Here is a 20,877-nt window from a genome sequence, read left to right on the forward strand (position 1 = left end):
CAGTAATGATCTGTGGCACTTTCCTGTATAGAAACGTCAACAGTAATTGGAAATATAACTCAGCTCAAAGATTTGACAATTTTGCATTTTGTGTTTTAAACCAGTGGTCTGATAATTCTGAATAACAGCTGGACACACTCACATCTAAAGGCTAAAGGAAAACACTGTTCCACATTTTAATAAAGCTCCCTGCAATCAATGGCTTTATCAAAAGTAAATTAATTAATTAATACACTAAAATAACAGGCCAATCCATTTTGTTGTATTTTGTAATAATGCAGTTATAATTGTTGCTGTAAATGCTCACATTAATCATTTTCTAATACGCCATCAAATCAGCAGTTATAAATTGTAAGCGTAAATGAACAGATTGTGGTCCAGAAAGTGTCATCCTAACACAGACCAACCTTGTAGCCTAAAAGTGGCTTCTTCTGCTTTATAACACATCTATTAAGTGTGTAGGCAGTGACAGCTAAAAATGCCCTTTAAAGGGTATCAAATATGTGGCTCAAAGTGAGATGTCCCGTATTCAGAGTGGTGAAGTATGTTCTGTGTCACGCTCATTAGCTCAACCAGCTTGAGTGCAGAGCTAATATCATTAGGTGTCAACTGTCCGATATAAAAACATGGTGTTACTTGTTTAAAAAAAAAAGAAGATTTTTTAATATTATTAAATAATGTCAATCAAGACACTAAAAGGGGGCTAAATAACTAAATACTACTATATAACATCAGATTTACCGAAGTAATGACTTTGCTCTGACTGACAAGTTTGAGATTAATTGCATTCTTTAATTTGGTTCTATTCATGCAGAAACAAGATAAGTGGTTATGAATACTCTTGCCGCTATCATATTCTGTTTCATTGAACACATAGTTTAATTCATTTAAACGGACCCCAATTGAAATTGTCTTAGTGATATTGGAAATCACAATTATACTATTGAGACAAGTGACATAATGTTCACTTGTATCCTTTTATCCAATCCTAGTTTAACCCTAGATTTAATAAAAAATAACTACATACTGGGCAACGAGCACTCACAACCAAAGACGGGAATATACTGAAATAAAGAAGTAACAAATATGGATTATTACCAATATCAGTCTACTCCGTTCGTAATAGTTGAAATACCATACCATCACTCCTGAGGACCAGTGGTGTGGGAGAGCTGAGCACCTTCTCCCTCGTCACAGTGTTGTTGACCACACAGGTGTAGTTGCCGACATCCGAGGGCTCCACTTTTGCGACATACAGATTCCCGGTCTCCTGAGAGATGAAGCGTCGATTGTCTTGTTGGACAAAATACGGGTATTCATTGAAGATCCACGCAAATGTCAGCTCTAGAAGAGAAAAGAAAATAATTCAACTCAAAACTGACTCCACACATACAGTATTAAATGCCTCAACCTCTACAGCTGGGACACCAAAAGAAGACGCTTCACTGTGGCCTCAAAATGTTACCATGTAACGTCATTTTCCTTCCCTTATCTCCCTTTCCTTTGGAAGATATACCAAGACATGGCAAATGTAATAGCTATTAGTGCAGAAGCAATGGGAGACCCAAGGAAAGGGAGCGAAACAAAATGGATTACAGCGCGTCAGTGGCCCTCCCCTGACACATGGCCTCCATTCCAGTCCCTGAGTGACTTTGTTGGTTCGTGGGAGGCACGGCCGAATGGACGGATGAAGTGAGGAATGGATGGATTGACGTATGGAAGCAGAAACATGGTGTGATGCCCCTTTGCAAGCTACAGGTCTGCCGTAAGAAAAGAGAACCCTGCCATGATGAATCACTGTGTCATGTTGAGTGGTGCGCCTGGCACCGATTTGCAGGAGCGAGGAGATGCTCTGTGTAATCTACCACTTCGGAGGTGAGCAACTGAGAGTCAAAAGGTGCATGCAATGACTGCCAATCATATCGGATGCTTTGAATGGGATCGAGCGTCCAAGCTGGGAGCAGCGATGCAGACACCAAGCTCTTTCTGATTAGGGAAGCATGAGCCACGAAGCTCACCGTCAGCAGAACCTGCATCTGAACTATATAGCTTCAATGAGCAGGGAGGATTGTAAGTCAAATGAAAAGTGGTAATCAAACATGAGGGCTTTTATGCAACAGAAATAGTTGACTTTTGCACTCAAAAAGGCCTTTGGGCTTTAGCTCAGGAGGTAGAGCGGGTTGGCTGGCAACCACAAGATTGCTGGTTCGACCCCCGGCTCCTCCTAGCTGAGTGCCTGGTGTCCCTGAGCAAGACACCTCACCCCAATTGCTCCTGACGAGCTGGCTGTCACCCTGCGTGGTTGACCCCGCCGTATGTGTGAATGTGTGCGTGAATGGGTGAATGTCAGTCATTACTGTAAAGCGCTTTGGATAAAAGCGCTATATAAATGAGGCCATTTGCCTTTGGAGTAAACGAATGGAGTGGAGTACCACAGCAACAACTGCTTGTGGCAATATTTTGTGTAATCATAATCATGTAATAATCTGGTTGACATGATGATGAATGTGGTAGTGGAAGAAAGAAACACTTACAGAATTCAAAGTCAACAAAGTGAAAATGAGAACTGGAGAAGGTGCATTATACAGTCGGTGTTGAATTAAGTTTTCAAAAATTCAAGAGGGAAACAAAGGGAGGGGGGAGGGCAGTGCGAGAGTAGACGAAAGGTTCACACTGCTTTACTTTCATGCACTTGTGAAAATGTGAAAAAGAACACAATAGTGCCATGGTTACAGCAGCCAACCGCATATAAGCCTAGGCCCATGTCAGAGGAAAGCTGTCAAACTGTATTTCACACAGAGTACTCTGACCCATTATCCCATATACCAGCTGTACAATGCACTGCGCTACAAACTGTTCTCTTGTGAAGGAAATTGGTTGTTCCAATGTGCAAGCTACTGTATCAAGAGGGAGACAAGCTCGGCAGCAGCCATTGTCCGTATCCTCGGAGAGGCGGGGCTGAGTAGTCTGCATCTTTATTTCTTATTCGATGCCTCTCATTCAAAGAATATATTTCTAGCATCTCAGTTGGACAATTAAAGTCTTTTTTTATTGTGGGTGTATAATTATATGGGTACCACCATCCGTTGGTTAGATTTGCATAAAAACTGGAAATGAGGAGGAACAGCTAGGCTGGCTCTCTCTAACAGGGAGACATGGAGAGACACCCCGAACTTCTCAAAGATAAGCAACAAACTGAATATTCCAAAACGTCAAACTATTCCTTTCAGACTAATTTGAGAAACACACGCACATTGATTGCAGATTTCTCACTCTCTCTCTCTTCCCTCCCAAAGACAATTCAATCTCACACAATTGTCCCTCCTGGCTCCCTTACAGTCAAGATGGCACCAAAGAAAACAAAAACAGGCATTTTTTCACGTCATATTATATCTGACTTTAGTGGCATACTTATTGGGTATGGGATTAATCTGCAGATGAGCTCCGGTTCTAAATGAGTCCAAACTTTTCTATGAATGTCAATTTTTGAGCCACAACAAACGCCAAAAGGTGCAACAGACAAGGTGCCACTGAAGCAGTTGTTGATCACTTGTGGCCCCTATCGGCTGTTTAAGAGGAGTGAAGTCAACAGTATCAAACAGTCAGTAAAATATGTTTTTTCAAAATGTGTGAATCAGAGTTTATTGAGCTTACAGTCATAAATGTGCACATAAAACATAGGGCTTATGGGTCTTAGCTGTGGACAGACAAACAGATACGCAAACTCTCCCCCACACACACACGCACACCCACACCCACACACACACACACACACACACACACACACACACACACACATACACATACACACACACACACACACACACCTAATGATGACCATGATCTGCCCAGAGGTTTACACCCGGTGGAGATAATTAGAAAAATAGACATAATAAGGAAATAAACATCCACGTAGGGATTTGCTTATTGGTGGTATTCAGCATGAAATATATAAGGGGTTGATTATCAGGAGCATTTATACTGTACACATAAATGGGTTGTAAAAAGAGATTAAGTTAGGAGTAAGGGAGTGATCCTTTATCAAAGGTTGCTATGTAAAACTAGTGGGAATTATATGAAGTCAAGCTTACCTCCAGAATGTGCAGGTGGTCCACATAACAGCACCACTCCCTGGCCCTCGCGGACGTTGACTGCACTCCTCACCCCTTGAGTTTTGAAGTTGTCAAGATCTGATGAGTCAAAGGAGATTGAAATCGAATTAGATTTCAGCTGAAAGAAAGTAAAAATCAGTGTGTGGAGCTCAATATCAAACAGCTGGAAAGTATGTTTTTTAATGTAGTCTATATGCTCAGTCTTCTTTGAAAAGGAGAGTTCTGAAAGTAGAAGACGAGAGTAGAAGTTTTCCCCAAATCCCTTCACTGATTTACTGAGGCATGTTTTTGATGTTACATTTTGAGCACTGGGACTTTAATAGGGCATCACTGATTGGCCTGGGACACCTCATGACAGCCTCCGACACTTTCAAAGGCATCTGGGGGTGCTGATGAAATTGATGGACCTGATTTGTTGACGCTTACCCTGCAACACCACACTTTAACACGAGGAAGAGATTAGGCTGGGATGGGATAAAATGAGCAGGGGTGAGGGGGAGGGGTGAAGCTGTATGCGGACTGAGCAAAAAGGGGGGTGGGGGCATGACAAATGACAGTTTGCAGTGCCAGCAGCAATAAGTAACATCATTATTAAATGTGGTGTAATCTTGCACTTAAAAGCATTAGCTTCCCCATCAATACTCTCGGCACAATCTATCCCTTGCAAATGAGTGAGCGGTTTCTGGCAGACAAAACCTAAACCTGGGATGATAAACCACCCCTGGCTTGATGAGTGATGGAGGGAAGCTGCCGCAGTCCGCTCTGTACTCTGTCTGCACCCTCTGGCTAACAGCCTAGAGTAAGCCATCCAAACACAAACAAAAGAAAGTCAGTGTGACCGATAAGGGAAATTAGGAGAAGGAAGATTATGGAGAGAAGTGGGACAGAGTGTTGGTAAGATTAATGAGCGGCTCTCTGATGACCGCAGTGGAATCAAACAGAGCCAAGTCACGGCAGGACACCGAGGAGGCCACAGGAAGAGATGACTTCAAATATGACAGAGGAAATGTACAATATCCAGTTTGTTGGAAAAAGCACTTACATAACAGCAGTTGATCATTTTAACAGCAAGGCCTTATGGTGAATCAGAATGCTACTAATATTTACCTAGTAGACGGGGAAAGGATGACCAGGATTGTGCAAAATAGCAGAGGAGAGTGTAGGAGATGGAGCTGGGCTCAGTGCTGAAGGGGATGCACTTCTGCTTTCTCTGGCCACTGAGCAGGAGAATAATGGCCTTCACTGGAGTGAACTGACCACACACTGTAAGTCTGAGAGCTAGGGGCCAAATTCACTGTAGCTGCAGTGATTCCTTTGTAAGCAGAATCCGTCTCTGCCATAAAAGAATGGCTGGCCTGGAGATTTCAGAGAGCAACCATTACAGCTCAAAGATGATTGGTCTGGGCAATGGCGCCTCCATATAGACATTCCCTGTTATATATTGTGACCAACAGTGTTCCTGATCAAAGCCACTTTAACCTGCTGCAGAGACCACACAATGCAGCAGTGTCAAGGTTGGGTTGCTATTAAAAAAAGTGCTTTCTATTGATTTTTATCTCTTATGATAAAACTGTATTTAACCTCTCCGTACAGCAGCGGCCCGCATGCGGGCCGTTTTGCACTAGTTTTCGCTTCGTCCGTTTAATCGCATATTATTTTAAATGCGTCTGCGTCATATTACACATCATTTGAAAGCTACGAGTCTCGCAAATCGAACAAAGTAAGCCGTTTTAGGCTCACGGAAAACACATCAAAAGCAAACACAGCATGTGTGCAAGGAGTGCACAGAAACAAGACCAGCGTTCCCTACCTTTCGAGCTGTCTGGATGTCCAAAATCAACAGGAAGCATGCTAATCCTTATATCCAGAGAACGGTAAGAGTCCAACGAACAAAAGTAGCCACTTCGTTTAGTCCCACAAGCACGGTAACTCCGGTAGTCATCCATAACACGCCATGTGTTGACGTTGTGAGTTTCTGAACAAAAGATTGTTTATAGCTAGATATCGCTATTCGATCACGGGCTAACAACAACACTTCGATTTCCGGATCCGCTAGCTTCTTGGCGACAAAACAAGCACCCTTCCACGATTCTGCGATCCCAATTGGCTGAAAAATCTGTCCATCAAGAGAGCCAGTGCGTCACTGGCTCTCGGCTGACCAACCACGAGAATCCCCAGGCAGAGAGCCAATAGGCAGAGGAGTACATTTTTGACTGACAGGTCTTATAGCCAATGAGCTTACGATTCCAGCGGTATGTTACATGAGGGTAGGGGGCTTGAGGCTGAGAGCGCAGCAGCTCAGAAAGGTCAGACTGTGACCTGCAGATATGATAGTTATGCAGCGTCTCATTACAGAAGGCTGTTATGTAAAAAAACATTAAAAAAATGTTGGTTTTATTAGTAGTAGTTGTAGAACTGGTGAAATAAACAAAAAAAAAACAGCTAACTTGTTTCATTCAAAAAGAAAAATAATTTAGGCGAGGCAAAAAAATTGCAATTTCCACTATGTTTGAGCTGCAGTAACTCAGTGTCAGTAACACTAAGAGTAAATCTGACACTTGCAGAAGAAAATTCAAAGGGTTATCTTTCAGGAATGCTCAGCTTTGTGCCTGTAGTCATAGGGGTTCAAAAACAGTAACCATTTTACTTTGGGTATGTCGTTTTCAGCCTTTTCTTCAAAAATAGGACGGCAAAGTAACGGAAAGTAATTACTGAAAAATGGAAACTGGACATTATTCCAACAAATTTCAGCATTGAGATGGCCAGAAATGTTATTCTATAATTATATTTATTACGTACTTATTGCAGTATTCATACATTTTTTTGGCCATTTATGAGAAACTGTTAACAGCACACCAACTTATTATCACATAACTGAAAAAGCTGATATAGCTTTGGGTGAAGTGTAATTATTTCCTCTCTTTTAGCTCTGTTTTTGGTCTCCACCAACTCCACCAAGGAAATATCTGTCGTTTCATCTTTTGATAACATAAAGAATTATAAGTGCAACTTTCAACACATTTACTTGTTATTTTTATTAACTAAAATTGATAACAACAAATAATTTGCTAACAATTACTCAATATTAGAGCATGTTGATGGTCTTTATTGGTATTGAAAACAATTGGGAAAAATGGTGCCAAATTTTGGTGCATTACAGTAGTTGCGCCATTGCCTTAGAAGAAGATGAAACATGACACACCTTCACCTGCAAGCGACATTACAAATGTTTCAACATTTCACACTGTGGTGGAGATTCTCCACACAGAGCGGAGCAGAGGAAAGACATGTGGAATGATGCTGTTTTCCCTCATGTTTCTCCGTGAAGTTTTCAGGAAGGGACTTAATGTACCCCCTGCATTTTTTTTATGTGGATTGAGGACTAGGTCAGACTCGGTTCAAAATAGCCCTTTATATGCTTGATGGCTCGTCAGCAAACAGTCAGCAACCAGCTTTAAAAGTGATTTTACACTAAGTATTTTTCCTGTAAATAGTGTTGGATCAAAATTCAGGACCACAGATGGGTTTGGGGCAATGCATATCGGAAACAGCGTTGTTGGACCTCTGACAGCTGTGTGTAATTAATGAAAAACAGTATAATATGGGAATTTTAATAGAGTTAGATACTGTGTGGCAACTTATGTCGTATTCCTCTGCATGGTACGGTACGGCGATACTCAGCTCCACATCTTTTTGGGATTTTCCATGTGCAAAAGTGGTGGAGAGTACCTGCTATCTGTTACTTTTTGATACCACCTTGGTCAAGGTCTCAGGGGTATAAGGCAGTCGCGACAGGCCCAAATGCACGCTATTATGACAGGCTCTTGTAACTTACTGCTGCTTCTATGTTTTGATTGATTGCTCACTGACTTGCTCAGTTTGCCAGTCTTGACGGATTTTGCACCTAAATTAGCTACCGTATATTATATCGTTTCATCACATCATCAAATAGATACTTGACTTTGGACAAATATTACACAACAATGCCAAAATAACAAGTAATTTTATCATAGATCATCACTGACTGGTTTAGCCCCCAAAAAATTAAATCTATGACAAAGATCTTTTCGAGGGCACTGTTTTCAAGTTATCCTGACTTCTTCTTTGAACACAGGCATATATTTGATGTGTCGGTCTGAATCACGGACAAGGGCCCTTTTTCCTCACAGTGTTGTAGGGCCTGCTGTCTCCCCTCCACCGTACGTGCCTCAGTGCAACCACACTGCATGCATTGACCATATCAACCCTCTGTGATAGTCCCAGAAAGTTGACCCGACACTATAAGGTGGAGTGAAACAACTGCAGACCACTGATTGGTCAGAGAGAATCATTACTTGCATAAGCCGGGAAAACCTGTCGAAACCAGAATAACTATAATTAAATAGCCATGCTACCATCAATAGCCACCACGGTTTCTTATTAATTCGACCCAGATTTGAAAAAAATACTACAATTGATGTGCATTCCTCTGTTTGGTTTGTGGATGAAAGGATTCAGCGAGTGTTTCATACAGCATCGCTATGGCGATCAGCTGAGAATTCCGCCTACACTGAGGCATCGCAGGCATTAATATCTGCAGTGGAAAATGAAAGAGAAAAAGACCTGGGGACCCGCGAACTGTGTCAGTTTTTATATTATGAGTTTGATTTTTTTTTATCATGAAAGTTTAAAGTTTTTAGTTTTTAAAATATTTGTGCTTAACATTATCCCAATGTTCTGTAATTAGCACTTCACTTTTTCTTTAAGTAAAGAGAAACATTAATCTGTATTTGCGTATCTGTATTTATTCAGCGTTGGCACATTCCCAGATCCCAGCAATTAACTTGATCATTCCAATGATATCATAACCGATAAAGATTGCAGAAACAACGAAAATAAGACCCCAATGTTATTCCTCTTCAAGCCAGTGTGAAAAAGATGAACTCATCAGTGATACAGTGCATGTGTTGATGCTGCTGAATGCACTTTTGTGATTCCTTCTATGCATTATTTTCAGTTGTTTTGCCATGTTATGAGTGGGACATGTGAGCTTATAGTGGTTGCAGCTGGATGTTGAAGGCAAGCAAAGCAGCAAAGAAAGCATGACATTTCCATCTTAGGGCAGTGGCCTCATTACAAGGAAAAGCACAGTATCAGCCACGCTGATCTCCTAGACCTCCCTCACTGCACATTAGGCAAGACAATAAATGTCAAGCAGCTCTGCTCTTCACCCAGTCCCCACAAGTAAGATTCATTACTGGCTATAAGGATAATGGCAGTCCATCTCCTGAGAGGAAGTGAAATGCTCTCTATCCTTGGACATGATCAATAGACGGCAGGCTTGATCAAGAGAGGAGAGGTGCCTCAACAGGGCCTGTCTGGAAGGTACCCTAGGACCCGACTCCAGCGGCATCACTTTCAAGCCCGGCCTTTTGTCTTTCGATCATTGCACAGCCTGTCACCGATCCGCTCACAATCTGCTGTGTATATAAATAATGCATAAAGTAGTGGTTGATGATTACAAAGATGCACACAGCATTATTCGTGTTTGTGTCCCTCAAAGTCTGGATCACAGGGTCTGGCCTATCACTTGGCAAAATATGAGTCAATTCGGACTGAGCACAGTCGCTGTCAGAGTTGGAACGGCTAATGAGAATCAATGGAGTTCAGAGGATGTCAGAGGCTGCCTCACCCACAGTGAGCGTATGTTGCATCTGACATTTCATTCGATTACCATCTCCCCTCTCGAAAAATCTATTCTCAGGCAGTCTAAATGAGAAATTGGAATAGTGAATGAAAAAAAAGAGAGAAGGTGGCCTGGGCCACAACCATATTACACACATGTCAGAGTGATACACAGCAGATAGAAAAGAGATGCCAGGATGTCATAACTGTGTCAGAGTCACGCCAGAAACGTGTTAGTGCTTGCAGGATCACTTACATGCAAATTGCAGGCTGGCTCTGTGGCTGAGGATGGATCCCCACGCGTTGAAGGCTGTGCACTGGTACGCCCCGGTGTCTTGGTCCTTGTCCAGGTTGCTAATGATCAGGCTGCCCCCAGACATGTGACGCCGATAGTCATTCCCCAGATCAATGAGTGTTCCGTTTAGTGACCATCTGGAAAAAACGCAAACACAATCAGTGGCTGAGCCCCCCGGAGAGACACGCTCGCAGTGTTTATCACAGGGATCGATTCGATGGGTCGCTTCATGCTGAGAAGATAAAAGCTGAGTAATAAGAGTAGGATTCTGTGTTATTAAGGAATCGGAAGGTTGTAAATATCCCTTATGGCAAGTTGGAGAGACAGAGTCATTTCTTGATGCAGCGGATGGCTGTGACTCCCAGTTTGACTTCATTCACTCATTTTGTTTTTCACTAACGTAGGCAAAATTCCAAAACTGAGCAAATCTGCAGTGGTGAGTATTGATTTTTGTCCTGCTTGCCTGGTGAAGTGGCTTTAATTTCATCTCTGTTTTAATTACATCCAAGGAGGCTGTGTTGTGGTCCAGTTTGTACATCTACATACAGAACAGAGGAAGATCATTAACAGACATTTGGTGTGCATTTTTATAATAAATTCAACTTCTTATAATGTTTGTGTTCCTTTGACTTTGGTTCAGGAAATGTCTGCTAAACAAATTACATTACCATCCGCCTCAGCCATGTTATGTGTTAATTAGCAAATGTTGTCATGCCAACACACAGCAGTGGAAGAAGTAATGCGATATTTTACTCAAGTAAAATTAGTAATATTACATTAACAAAAACAGTGTAAAAGTCCTGCATTCAAAATATGTCTCAAGTATGTTAATAGCCAATTAACATGTACTGAAATAATAAAAGTACTCACTATGCAGTCAAAATAGTATCTGTCGCTGTTACCTTAATACATATTATACTATGGTATTATTATGATTATGATTATTATTTTAGCTGACTCCGATGGAGTGAACACACGAAGCTTACTGCTCAATGTAGACTCTTAGCTCGTTACTATTTATTGATGAATCATTGCACTTGTTTCAACAAAACATTTAAAAATAATATGGCTTAAATATGATCATATATTTCTATAAAGATTTGGTTTAGTTTTAGTAACGCCTTACAATTAGAAATCTGAAAGACTGCAACCTTGGCAGAGTTATGTTCTCTCTGAGTGCTTTCTAATTAGTTAGTGTTTGCGCTTTTGTGTTTCTGAATTATTGCTTTCTGACACCTTGACATTGCATCGTCTACAGACCATTTCCTTCAAAGAAAGGTCACGAGATACTTTGTCATGCAAGCTCAGTTCAGGAAGTGACAGCTATTAATCACCACTAGCAACCAAGTGAAAACACTGAATAATGTTCTCTCTGAACAATGAAAAGGTTTTATATGGTATTCACTGAAATCTACAGTCTGTCTGCCTGACAGTCATATATTTGAAGGAGATGCAAACTGAGTGATACCTATACGAGCATAGAGGGTAACAGAGCTTTATCTCAGAACATTAACACAGATGAAAAATTACTTTTCCCATTCCTGATAGAATTTGAGAAACAAAGAATTATTACAAGTCTGCCTTTGTGACAGGATTGTGAAATGACAATTCCAATGATAAAGAGAAATGAAAATCAATACCATTCTTCCTCCCCTCCCAGGCAAACTAACACACTGTTAGAATAATGCCTCATGCAGTCTTAAAGCCAGTCATGGCTCTCCCCGGTCTCCTGCCTGACAGACTACAAAAGACGAAGCTGTCTTTCATCTTGTAGTTTGCATTATTCATATCACACATAACGGTCTGTGCCAGTCACTTAATCTGACCGATTTTTTCACTGCTCCAACAATGATATTACTTATGTAAAATACCTGTCATGACAAAGCTTATGTTCCTGAGTATATGGTGTATATGAAATCAAAAACTCTGATACGCAATCCCAACATTTTTAATAATACGCACGCTTAACGATTACATTTTTATAAAGTCTTATATTTCTCCATTTCCAGTTATCTCTCTCCATTGTCCTTCCCCTTCCATGTTTGTGCCAAAGGGAGGATCATTGTGGATAAAAGAGGAGGAGGTTAAATGGAAAAGGATTGGGAGCTAGTTAGATTTGCAGCCACGCAGCATGATTGAAGTTAATGGGAAAGGAAGGTGGGCAGCCTGGACAGATCACACACCTCTGGCGCAGATAGGTGTTCTGGTGTTTGTCCACATCACAGACACAATGAGTGTCTGCTTTTGCTGCCGAATAGGAACCGTGCTATTAAGGTAACATGGGGGAGCCTTTTTTGCCTTTTTCATTTTAACCCAGAAAAGGTGGGTGTGATTTGAAGGTGTAAGGGAAGAACAACGGGAGCAATAGTAAAGTAGATAGTAGCCTCATGAACTATTTAAAGGATGATTTTGATGTGAGCATTCAAACTCAGAAAACGTGAAGAAACATCAGCACAACACACATCATCTTTACAAACCCAGCTGGGCTGTAATCTCTAAAGACCAACGTCACGAAACAGCAGCGAGAAATCCAACCTTCTCTTCATGGGGTGCTCTTTCATTGTGTTTGATGACCTGATTGAATTTTGTGCACATGTTCAATTTTGCCACTTCCTCTTCTATAAGGTGGAAACATGACACTGTGGTTTCTGCTGCAGAAAATGTTGCGCTTATTAAAGAATTCTATGAGCACCGTTAAATTATTCATAAATCGTTAATAATATATTAACTCTAACTCTAGTTTTGAGTGAAACTGCTCAGTGAACTATTACATCTCTCGTGTCATGCACTGTACGTCACCAACATAGCCGTGACCATGGCTTGCTAGCTTGCTAACTTAGCTATGTTTGATGCACAAATGTAATGTTATCTTACCTGATGTGATTTACCCAGCACCTCTTTAAATCAGCTGCGATCCAAAAGAACCAGCAACAACCGTTGTTAGCGTAAGTAACATTCAGCTATGAAAACAGAAGCATCATAGCTTCAGCTGCAGACGTCACTTTTGCGGTTGTGGTGTCTAATACGTCTAATACGACAGCTATGCTACTACTACTAGTATGTGTCTCTTATCATTGACTGTTGTAAAAAAAAATGCAAATAAGGTCCCATAGTGGTCCACCAGAAGGGGCGTGGCTTAGCCTCTCTATAACAAATCTGTCTGCGACTTCAGCACCATGGACAGTGGTCAGTGTGTTTATCAATACGCAGCACAGCGAGAGCTGCTTCAGGGACGCGCGTCGGCATGTCAGGTGGAATCACAAGCATCGTCCAGAGCGGCTGCTCTGTTGTCAGCGTTGAAGCCAGAACTTGGTGCAGCTGCGGCTACTTCCTGTATATTTCAGAGCCATGGTCAGGGCCATAGATTCTAAATTGCACAAACTTCAGTCAGATAAAAGATCAAGGAGTCAGGAAGATTAGACTAATATATATTCAACTAAACAACCCCTCTGCCTCTGCACTCTCTGTGCTCCTAGGGGATGGAGACAGGTTGGCAGGTTAACAAAGGGGATGGTCATTTTGGGGATGGGCATCCTGTCTCAAATCGCCAATCCCTACAAAAAAATGTCTATCTAGAGGACTGTGTCATGGAAGGTGAACGATTACCGACATATGAGTTCTTTGTAGTAACCACCAACAGTGTGACATTTTTTCCTATATCATCTAATGCTTTTGTATAATACTGGGTATTTTCACCTCTTCAGTCCATTTAAAGTGATTTGAATGAAACAAAAAATAAAAAAGAGGAAAAGCTGTGTTTGCTCACAGAATGTGGGTGTGGGGGAAGTGTCACAAGTAGACACTTTGTTTTCAGGGGTCACAAGCCACACGGCTGCAGTCCATACCTTCCTCATTTGGATTAGCCGCCGTGAGCCCAAGCCATCATAGCAGTATTTGCTCTTTGATGCTATCTGTGTGTATCCTCCGTGAGAATTCCCGCTCAAACTGCAGAGCGGAGGTCTAGGTGTTAGCACAGCCCAAAGTGAGCTGCATCTCGCACCACATCAGGTGGAGGGGAGCTTACACTAAGTCCAGCACAGTGCTGTTTGCTGTGGAGCGCTGCAGGCACAGGTATATCTGAGCATGCTCTGAATGAACTCCCTGTGACCTTGAGGTTCACATCAATTTTGCATGAGGTCTCCTCATCAAATAGACTGGGGATTGTACTGCAGCACCGGCTCACCTGCCTTTCCTTGAGGCCAGACACCCACAGAGACGCAGTGACCACACAGACCGCATACTGTTAGCACGAACCAACGCACATGCACACACGCACACACACACACACACACACACACACACACACACACACACACACACACACACACACACACACACACACACACACACATACACACACACACACACACACACACACATACACACAGTCACACGTGCAGAGCTTAGAGCTGATAATAGAAAATCAACTGCTGACCATGGTACTCCCGTGTTAGTAGATTATTGTTGCTGCTTTTAAATAAATTGATGTCCATTTGGCTTTCAAGCCAAAAATTACATGATGAATATTCTTAAAACCACCCTGTATCAAGGTGTGTGTGTGTGTGTGTGTGTGTGTGTGTGTGTGTGTGTGTGTGTGTGTGTGTGTGTTTGGCAGCAGCTTAAAAATCCTATGGAATTACTGGAAATATTAACAGTATTATAGGACTTGTGCAAACACATAGAAACCATTCCCAGCAGGTATCATACCATATACCATTACAATTTAAAGCATGCATATGTGATGCTTTTATTCCAAGTAAAAGTCAAATGAATAAATAAAGGCATACACATCAAGCACAGACTAATAAATAGATAATTCAAAGTCCATCTCTGCCTCATTATTATTTAAGATGTTGGCCTTCTTCCAGTTCATCTCACTGTTTTTTTCGCCCAAGGGTCATAGGATTTTCTCACCCCTTGATTGATTCAATTTGAAACCACTTCCAGTTTAGCCCTATTGTCTGATTGTTTGGCTCTATGCCGCTTCTCAAAAGAAAGAAAAAAAACAATTCTAATCACACCCTCCCAGTTCTATTTATGTTCCTGTTACCCTGTACCGACCCGTAAACAAAGGTAGAGTCATACATCTGCCTGAAGTCACATTACATGATGGCAGACAGCAGCCAGAGTACTTTTTTATTCCCCCTTTCCAATCACTGCTGTGCCCTTGATCCTGTGTTACAGCAGATTCATAGTAAACACAGTGACAGGTGTATTCATAAAGCACCTCTCGGAGCCCTGGAGTGTGCTCTGGCGCTACACTGGACTATTTGTCAACTGGAGAACTGTCAGGATTCCCGTTCATATATTCATGGTGTCTGCGAGTGGGCAAGGTGGAGGCGAGTGTCGATGCGATGGAAACAAAATCAGACAATATGAAGCTAACTAGTGAGGGTTATGAGCTTGAACACAGACAACACTAACTACACGATTCCCTCCTGTTTGTGATAGGTTTACTAAACTGTTTTAGGATATTATTTGGATGTTTTTTCTTTACAAATGAAATGATATATCTGTCTCTGGGGGTGAGAGACACTGCATTCACACACAGACTCATGTTCTTTTAATCCAATACTGTTGGTTATTTTCAAGTGATTTGCTGAGTGTGAGATGAATATAAAAATAATACACGCCTTATCCTTTGAGCTTGCTTTTCCTTTTTGCTATTTATACATACACTACAATAGTGATATTGTGTACTACTCTAAAGATATCCTGGGGAATATAATTAAGTGTGTTTTTTAAGTATAAAGAAAGGCGGCCTATATTGTCTAAATAAACATGAATCCATGTGGGCTGGGTAGCTCCATATTTTCTACACAAATAAACAACTACTGCACCATACTAATTAAGCCTATTACTACTATTATAAATTAGTAATATGTACAATAGCTATAGCTATTCTATAGCTCTGCAGTTGTGCTGGAAATCCAATGTAATGGGCATATTTGAGTATATTTGTCCGCTGTATTCAGGTGGTATGTGACTCATGATTGTATTATTGTATGGTTTGCAGTAAAGCTGAAACACCTTTTTGACGGAGAACAGATCCCAGAAATGCTACAGAGGCTCTCTGACAAGGGTTAACATCATCTTCTCTGACAAATTCAATATTGTCTGACCTAATTTTTTCTATGGATATTAAACCAAATGGATGAATTTTTCTTAATAGCTGCAGTAACTGAGGAAATTAAGTGTGGAGCACTGAATGTAATACCCTCTCTCGCTTGGCATATCTAATTATACAAATACTATTCATTTGCAGGCTCTAGGCCCACAGTTTTCAGACTCTGGTGAAAGTCACAGTGTGGTCGCTTCCTGAAGGCAGTTTTCTTTTTTCTTTTTTTGTCATTCTGCTCCGGACATTTTGAGGTTCTAATTTCAGTGTTGGGAAAATAAATTGCCAAGAATTTATGCTTTCTATTTTATCACCAGGACAAAAAAGTCCTCTCCTCGCCCGAAGGGAAAGAAGTCAAGGACAATCAGTGTCAGAAAAACTGATGCAACCCAAATGAAGTTAAAAAAAAAAAAACGACTCCATCCTCAAAGTAGGATTAAGGTTAGAAATCTAGTGTCTTTAAAAGCATTACCAGAACTGTCAATCCACAGTGGTGACTCTGCTCACTGAAACATCAATTCTTCCTTTTAAACCAGGTTTCAGATTTCTTTCTTCCTAACTAAGGGCACTGACTCCAGACAGTGGATCTACTGACCGAGATGAATATCAGCAGAGTGAAATATGCGTGTTGTTTTGTACTCCTAACAGAAGCTGGGTGTAAGTGAAAGTTATTGAACTCCAGGTGCTACAGCAGTGAGGACACATCAAAAATAGACAACATGAGGGGAGAGGCACACAAGGTTCACTCGAGAAACAGGAGGAAGTTAAACAAAAGCTTTACGTAAAGTCAGAGCAATAGAAAGGGTAATAAAAATGTATTTAATCTGCATATCTCTTTGGGAGCGGATGGCATATATTTTGTAGTGAGTTTTTAATTATAAATCAATGTACTACATACACTGGACTGCATCTCATTGTTTGACATTTCAAATCAAATGACTTAAAATGACTTATTTTTGTTAGTTTTTGGTGCCATGTTGACCAATTATTACCTTGATTATTACCGTGTCAATTTAATTGCATTTGAAAACTATTGCTTACACACATGTCATGAACATGGGCATTCATTTGGAGCTGTGTAGCTGTTACCTGAGAGACCATGAGCGATGTCATGATTACCATGTCGATACCATAACAGAAAAGCAAACAATAAATCCAATGTACTTCAACATACACCCATTAATTACCATTTGCTTTGAAATATTGGTTTCCCTGACATCCTAAATGTGACCAAGTCTAATAATAACCCAACTTTTAGCTTTGTTTTGGTCTCCACATATCTTAGCTGATAAATTATGTACTGGTCAATTCAAGGCAAGGACATTTCAGTCAATATCACAAATGTGTTCAAACCAAACGTGACACGAATGTTTTACATTGAAATCTTTCAACTCAAGCAAAGAATATGCGTGACACTGTGACACGGAAGCCTATCAGAATTGAGATTCTCCTCCTGTCGTCACTGAATCAGAAATGGATTTTATGGGACTGTGGTCACGCAGAGCTCCATGATATAACCTCACATTAGTTCAGAGAAGCATAGAAAATGTGTGTACAAACCAGAAACTATATAGTGGTTATTTCAGACATGATTGCTGAAAAATTGTTGTTGTCAATATCAAGGTAAGCCCCCCTAAAAAAACGCCCTAAAAAGAATCCTCTAAAAAGGAATATAATGGAGCAACAGAGAAGGGATGAAAGAGCGATCCCTATGTTCTTACTAATATTGCTGGGTTGAGCTTAAAGTCCGTTTATCAGCGCTTTTTTTTGTTATTGCAAAAAGCAGCTGCCTTCTGAAAGGCAAAACCACTTCACAAGTGAATGTCTGAATGCCTTAAGTTGCGGGTGAAATAATGCAGGTGACAGTTTGGCTTTCTATTTCGACTGACTATCTGGTTGCACAACAAATATAATGATACCCCCCGCTGCTGCGCCTGGGCCATGTTTTCAGCTCGGGACACATTATAGGAAATGTAAGCATTTAACAGAATGTCACTCACAAGGTTATTGCCTCTCTCCCCTGCTTGCTGTGCATCTACATGGTGCTGACCAAGCTCCGAAACACAATCCACCACAACGCCCCCCCCTTCACCACCACCAGCTGCCATTTTCAGGCAGGCTCCCTGCACCGCCAGGGAATAGCTGGGGAGATATCAAAGGATCTCTGGTGCAAATGAGTTGCTGGAATCTCCTTTTCTCTCCTAATGATTTCTTAAGCCGTGCACCATATCATAAATCATCCGCTTTAGCCGTACTGTGGCTTACAGTAAATCTTATCATTAATAAAGTTAACCTCGCTTCGTATCTGAGGTGTTGGCATATTCATCAACCACAGCGCCTCTGACTCTAACTCTACACCGTACCCTCGCCTGAGAGAGATAAGCTCTTTTCAATTAGAAATGGATGCTCAATTAAGCAGTTGCTCTTTGAAGCCTGTCTTTTTGTTGGATGGTGCGTAATCTCTCTCAAAGCGTTTATGTCCAGAAAACGTTGTTCTTCAGTAAATCAATAGCAATCAACGCTATCGGTGTCCTCTTTGATTTCTGTGGAAGCGAGCAATGAAGATTCACAAGCAATTAAGCAGCGATGGATTTTCACCATGTGGTGCGGACACGGCGCACAGACGTGTAGACGTGCGTTGAGCCGAGGAGGCTTGTCGGGGAATTAAACCTTGATGTGGTAATTTACCTGTACTGCGGAGGAGGGCTCCCCTCTGCATCGCATATGATGGTAGCCCGCTGGTCTGGGGAGTTGATCGGTAAAATGAGGTCACTCGGCTCCGTCCTCCATCTTGGCCCTTGAAATATGACATCCTCTGTGCAGGCTGGGGGAAAGGGGAGAGAGTGTATAGTAGTACAAACCAGAGAAATTGTCTCTTTGACCTTACGAGACATTGTGAGAATGCAGCAAAAGCACTGTGAGGACAAACAGTTTGCAACTTTCTGACATTATCACTTTATTATTCCATATACTGTGTAAATCCATATCCATATAAACAGTGTTGCAGAACAGCAAAAAAACAATGGAATGCAGTATGACAATCGCCAAGATTTGTTGTGTACATTAATGAGAGCAGATCCCCTTGATAGGCATTTACGGCTAATGCTGATATGTTTGGTGTCTGACACTCAAACTAGTGCCGAAATAAAAACACTGACCATGGCGCTTATGTGTATTTACTCCAATATTGCATGCTGGGTCTGTTTTCCCATACTCCCAGGCCTTACTATGTCACTTTATCATCGTGATAAATCATCATATTGTTGCTACCGTCCAATACAATTAATCACCCTGCTTCAAAGCTCCCATGTAAAAAAAGCAAGTAAATAAAAATTCTGCAAACTTGTCATACAGTGCTTTCATTACTGTGTAAATATTTAGCTGGCTAAGGGTTTTGGGGGAGTTTAATGCAGTTGCACAGAGCTCTAAAATATAGGAGTGGTACAACTAATCTGAGGTGTTCAGTGTTAATAATTTCCCAGAAATGATATCATAATGATGTTATAATAGTTGAGGACTAAAGTTGAGACAACAGTTGACCAATGATGTAGACAGGCCGTTTTTACCATATTCCCTCAGTAATTAATGATTCCCTGCAAGTGACAGGGTTGATAAATCAAGTCGGCAGGTCTATTTTCAGAACGTCTATGTCATACTACTCATGCACCGGTTAATTGAGGCCATAAGGAGAAACTCATCTGCCAACAGCTTAAAAGGAAAGGATGTGGAACACAATCTGGTACTAAATGAAAGCAGAGTCAACAGACGGCCAGAGTAGGCCTAATTAATATCCTACTGCTAACAGATTGCAGCATGTGGCTAGCAGTTCCACACGTGGTTTTAACCGGTAATAATATGTCAAGGAGTCAACACATATTTCTCTGTGTGATAGAACGAGAAACAACAATGACAATCACTGCAACTCTTGTTGGCATTTGTTTCAAACCAAGCTACAAGGCAGGAAAAAAAAGTAAATTTGGGGATAAATCTGAAACTGTCATATTTCGAAATGCAGTTGCCGATGGATCTATTCATAAATGATCAAACAACGAGCATCACATGCATTGTATTCACCTCACAGTTTGGTTGAACAAGTTCTCCCCATTGTGAGTTTTTTTTTAAATGCCATGCGTGTCAGAATATTATGTGAGAATATAGAGCCAGAAAACATTCATTCACTTCAGATGTCATGATGATTGTTATCAGCTGTAGTGATTGTTCAAGGGTTTTTTCATCATAACACTGAACTTCAGCTTCTATAGGCAGCAGCCAAAGCCCTGTTAAAAAACACTTGTCCGCTAGGAAGGTGAGACGGCTTGGATCCGGCTCCCTGGAGTACTGGGGCGTGAATTACCCATGAGCCAATCTGAATAACATTCATTGGGATTTACAGGGTCATTTGAACAAGGGTTGACATTCTGGTAGATTGTCTGTGCTTCTCCTGCTCAAATCCCAGGTGGCTGCACAAGGGCAGAGTGAGGCACCGTAGCAAGTAGATTGTGCAAAAAACTGTGGGGTTGGATTCACTGCATGGATCCTGATAATGATCTGGACGGGCCGTAAACAGGAATGGGGGGATCGGACTCCCAGTCGTGCCTGACAGCGTACTGTAAATGTGCAGCAGGACACCGCTCCGGGGAGCGGTGAAGGACATCTTGCTGGAACGCCGTACATGTAATGACTGCAAC

The 20,877-nt window shown here is 41.4% G+C and overlaps 1 protein-coding gene across 1 annotated transcript in view; it reads right to left on the reverse strand.

The window, feature by feature from the left end:
- cntn3b (contactin 3b) overlaps window positions 1–20,877 on the reverse strand; it is a 53,399-nt gene that overhangs the window by 26,365 nt on the left and 6,157 nt on the right. Inside the window, exons 3-6 of the mRNA XM_084022524.1 lie at window positions 18,878–19,013; window positions 10,033–10,208; window positions 4,092–4,190; window positions 1,141–1,344 (exon numbers count right to left, since the gene is read on the reverse strand). Coding sequence (XP_083878650.1) covers window positions 1,141–1,344; window positions 4,092–4,190; window positions 10,033–10,208; window positions 18,878–19,013 — 615 coding nt within the window. The remainder of the gene's footprint in view (window positions 1–1,140; window positions 1,345–4,091; window positions 4,191–10,032; window positions 10,209–18,877; window positions 19,014–20,877) is intronic.

This window comes from Eutrigla gurnardus (assembly GCF_963514095.1).
Source record: "Eutrigla gurnardus genome assembly, chromosome: 2".
NCBI lineage: Eukaryota > Metazoa > Chordata > Actinopteri > Perciformes > Triglidae > Eutrigla > Eutrigla gurnardus.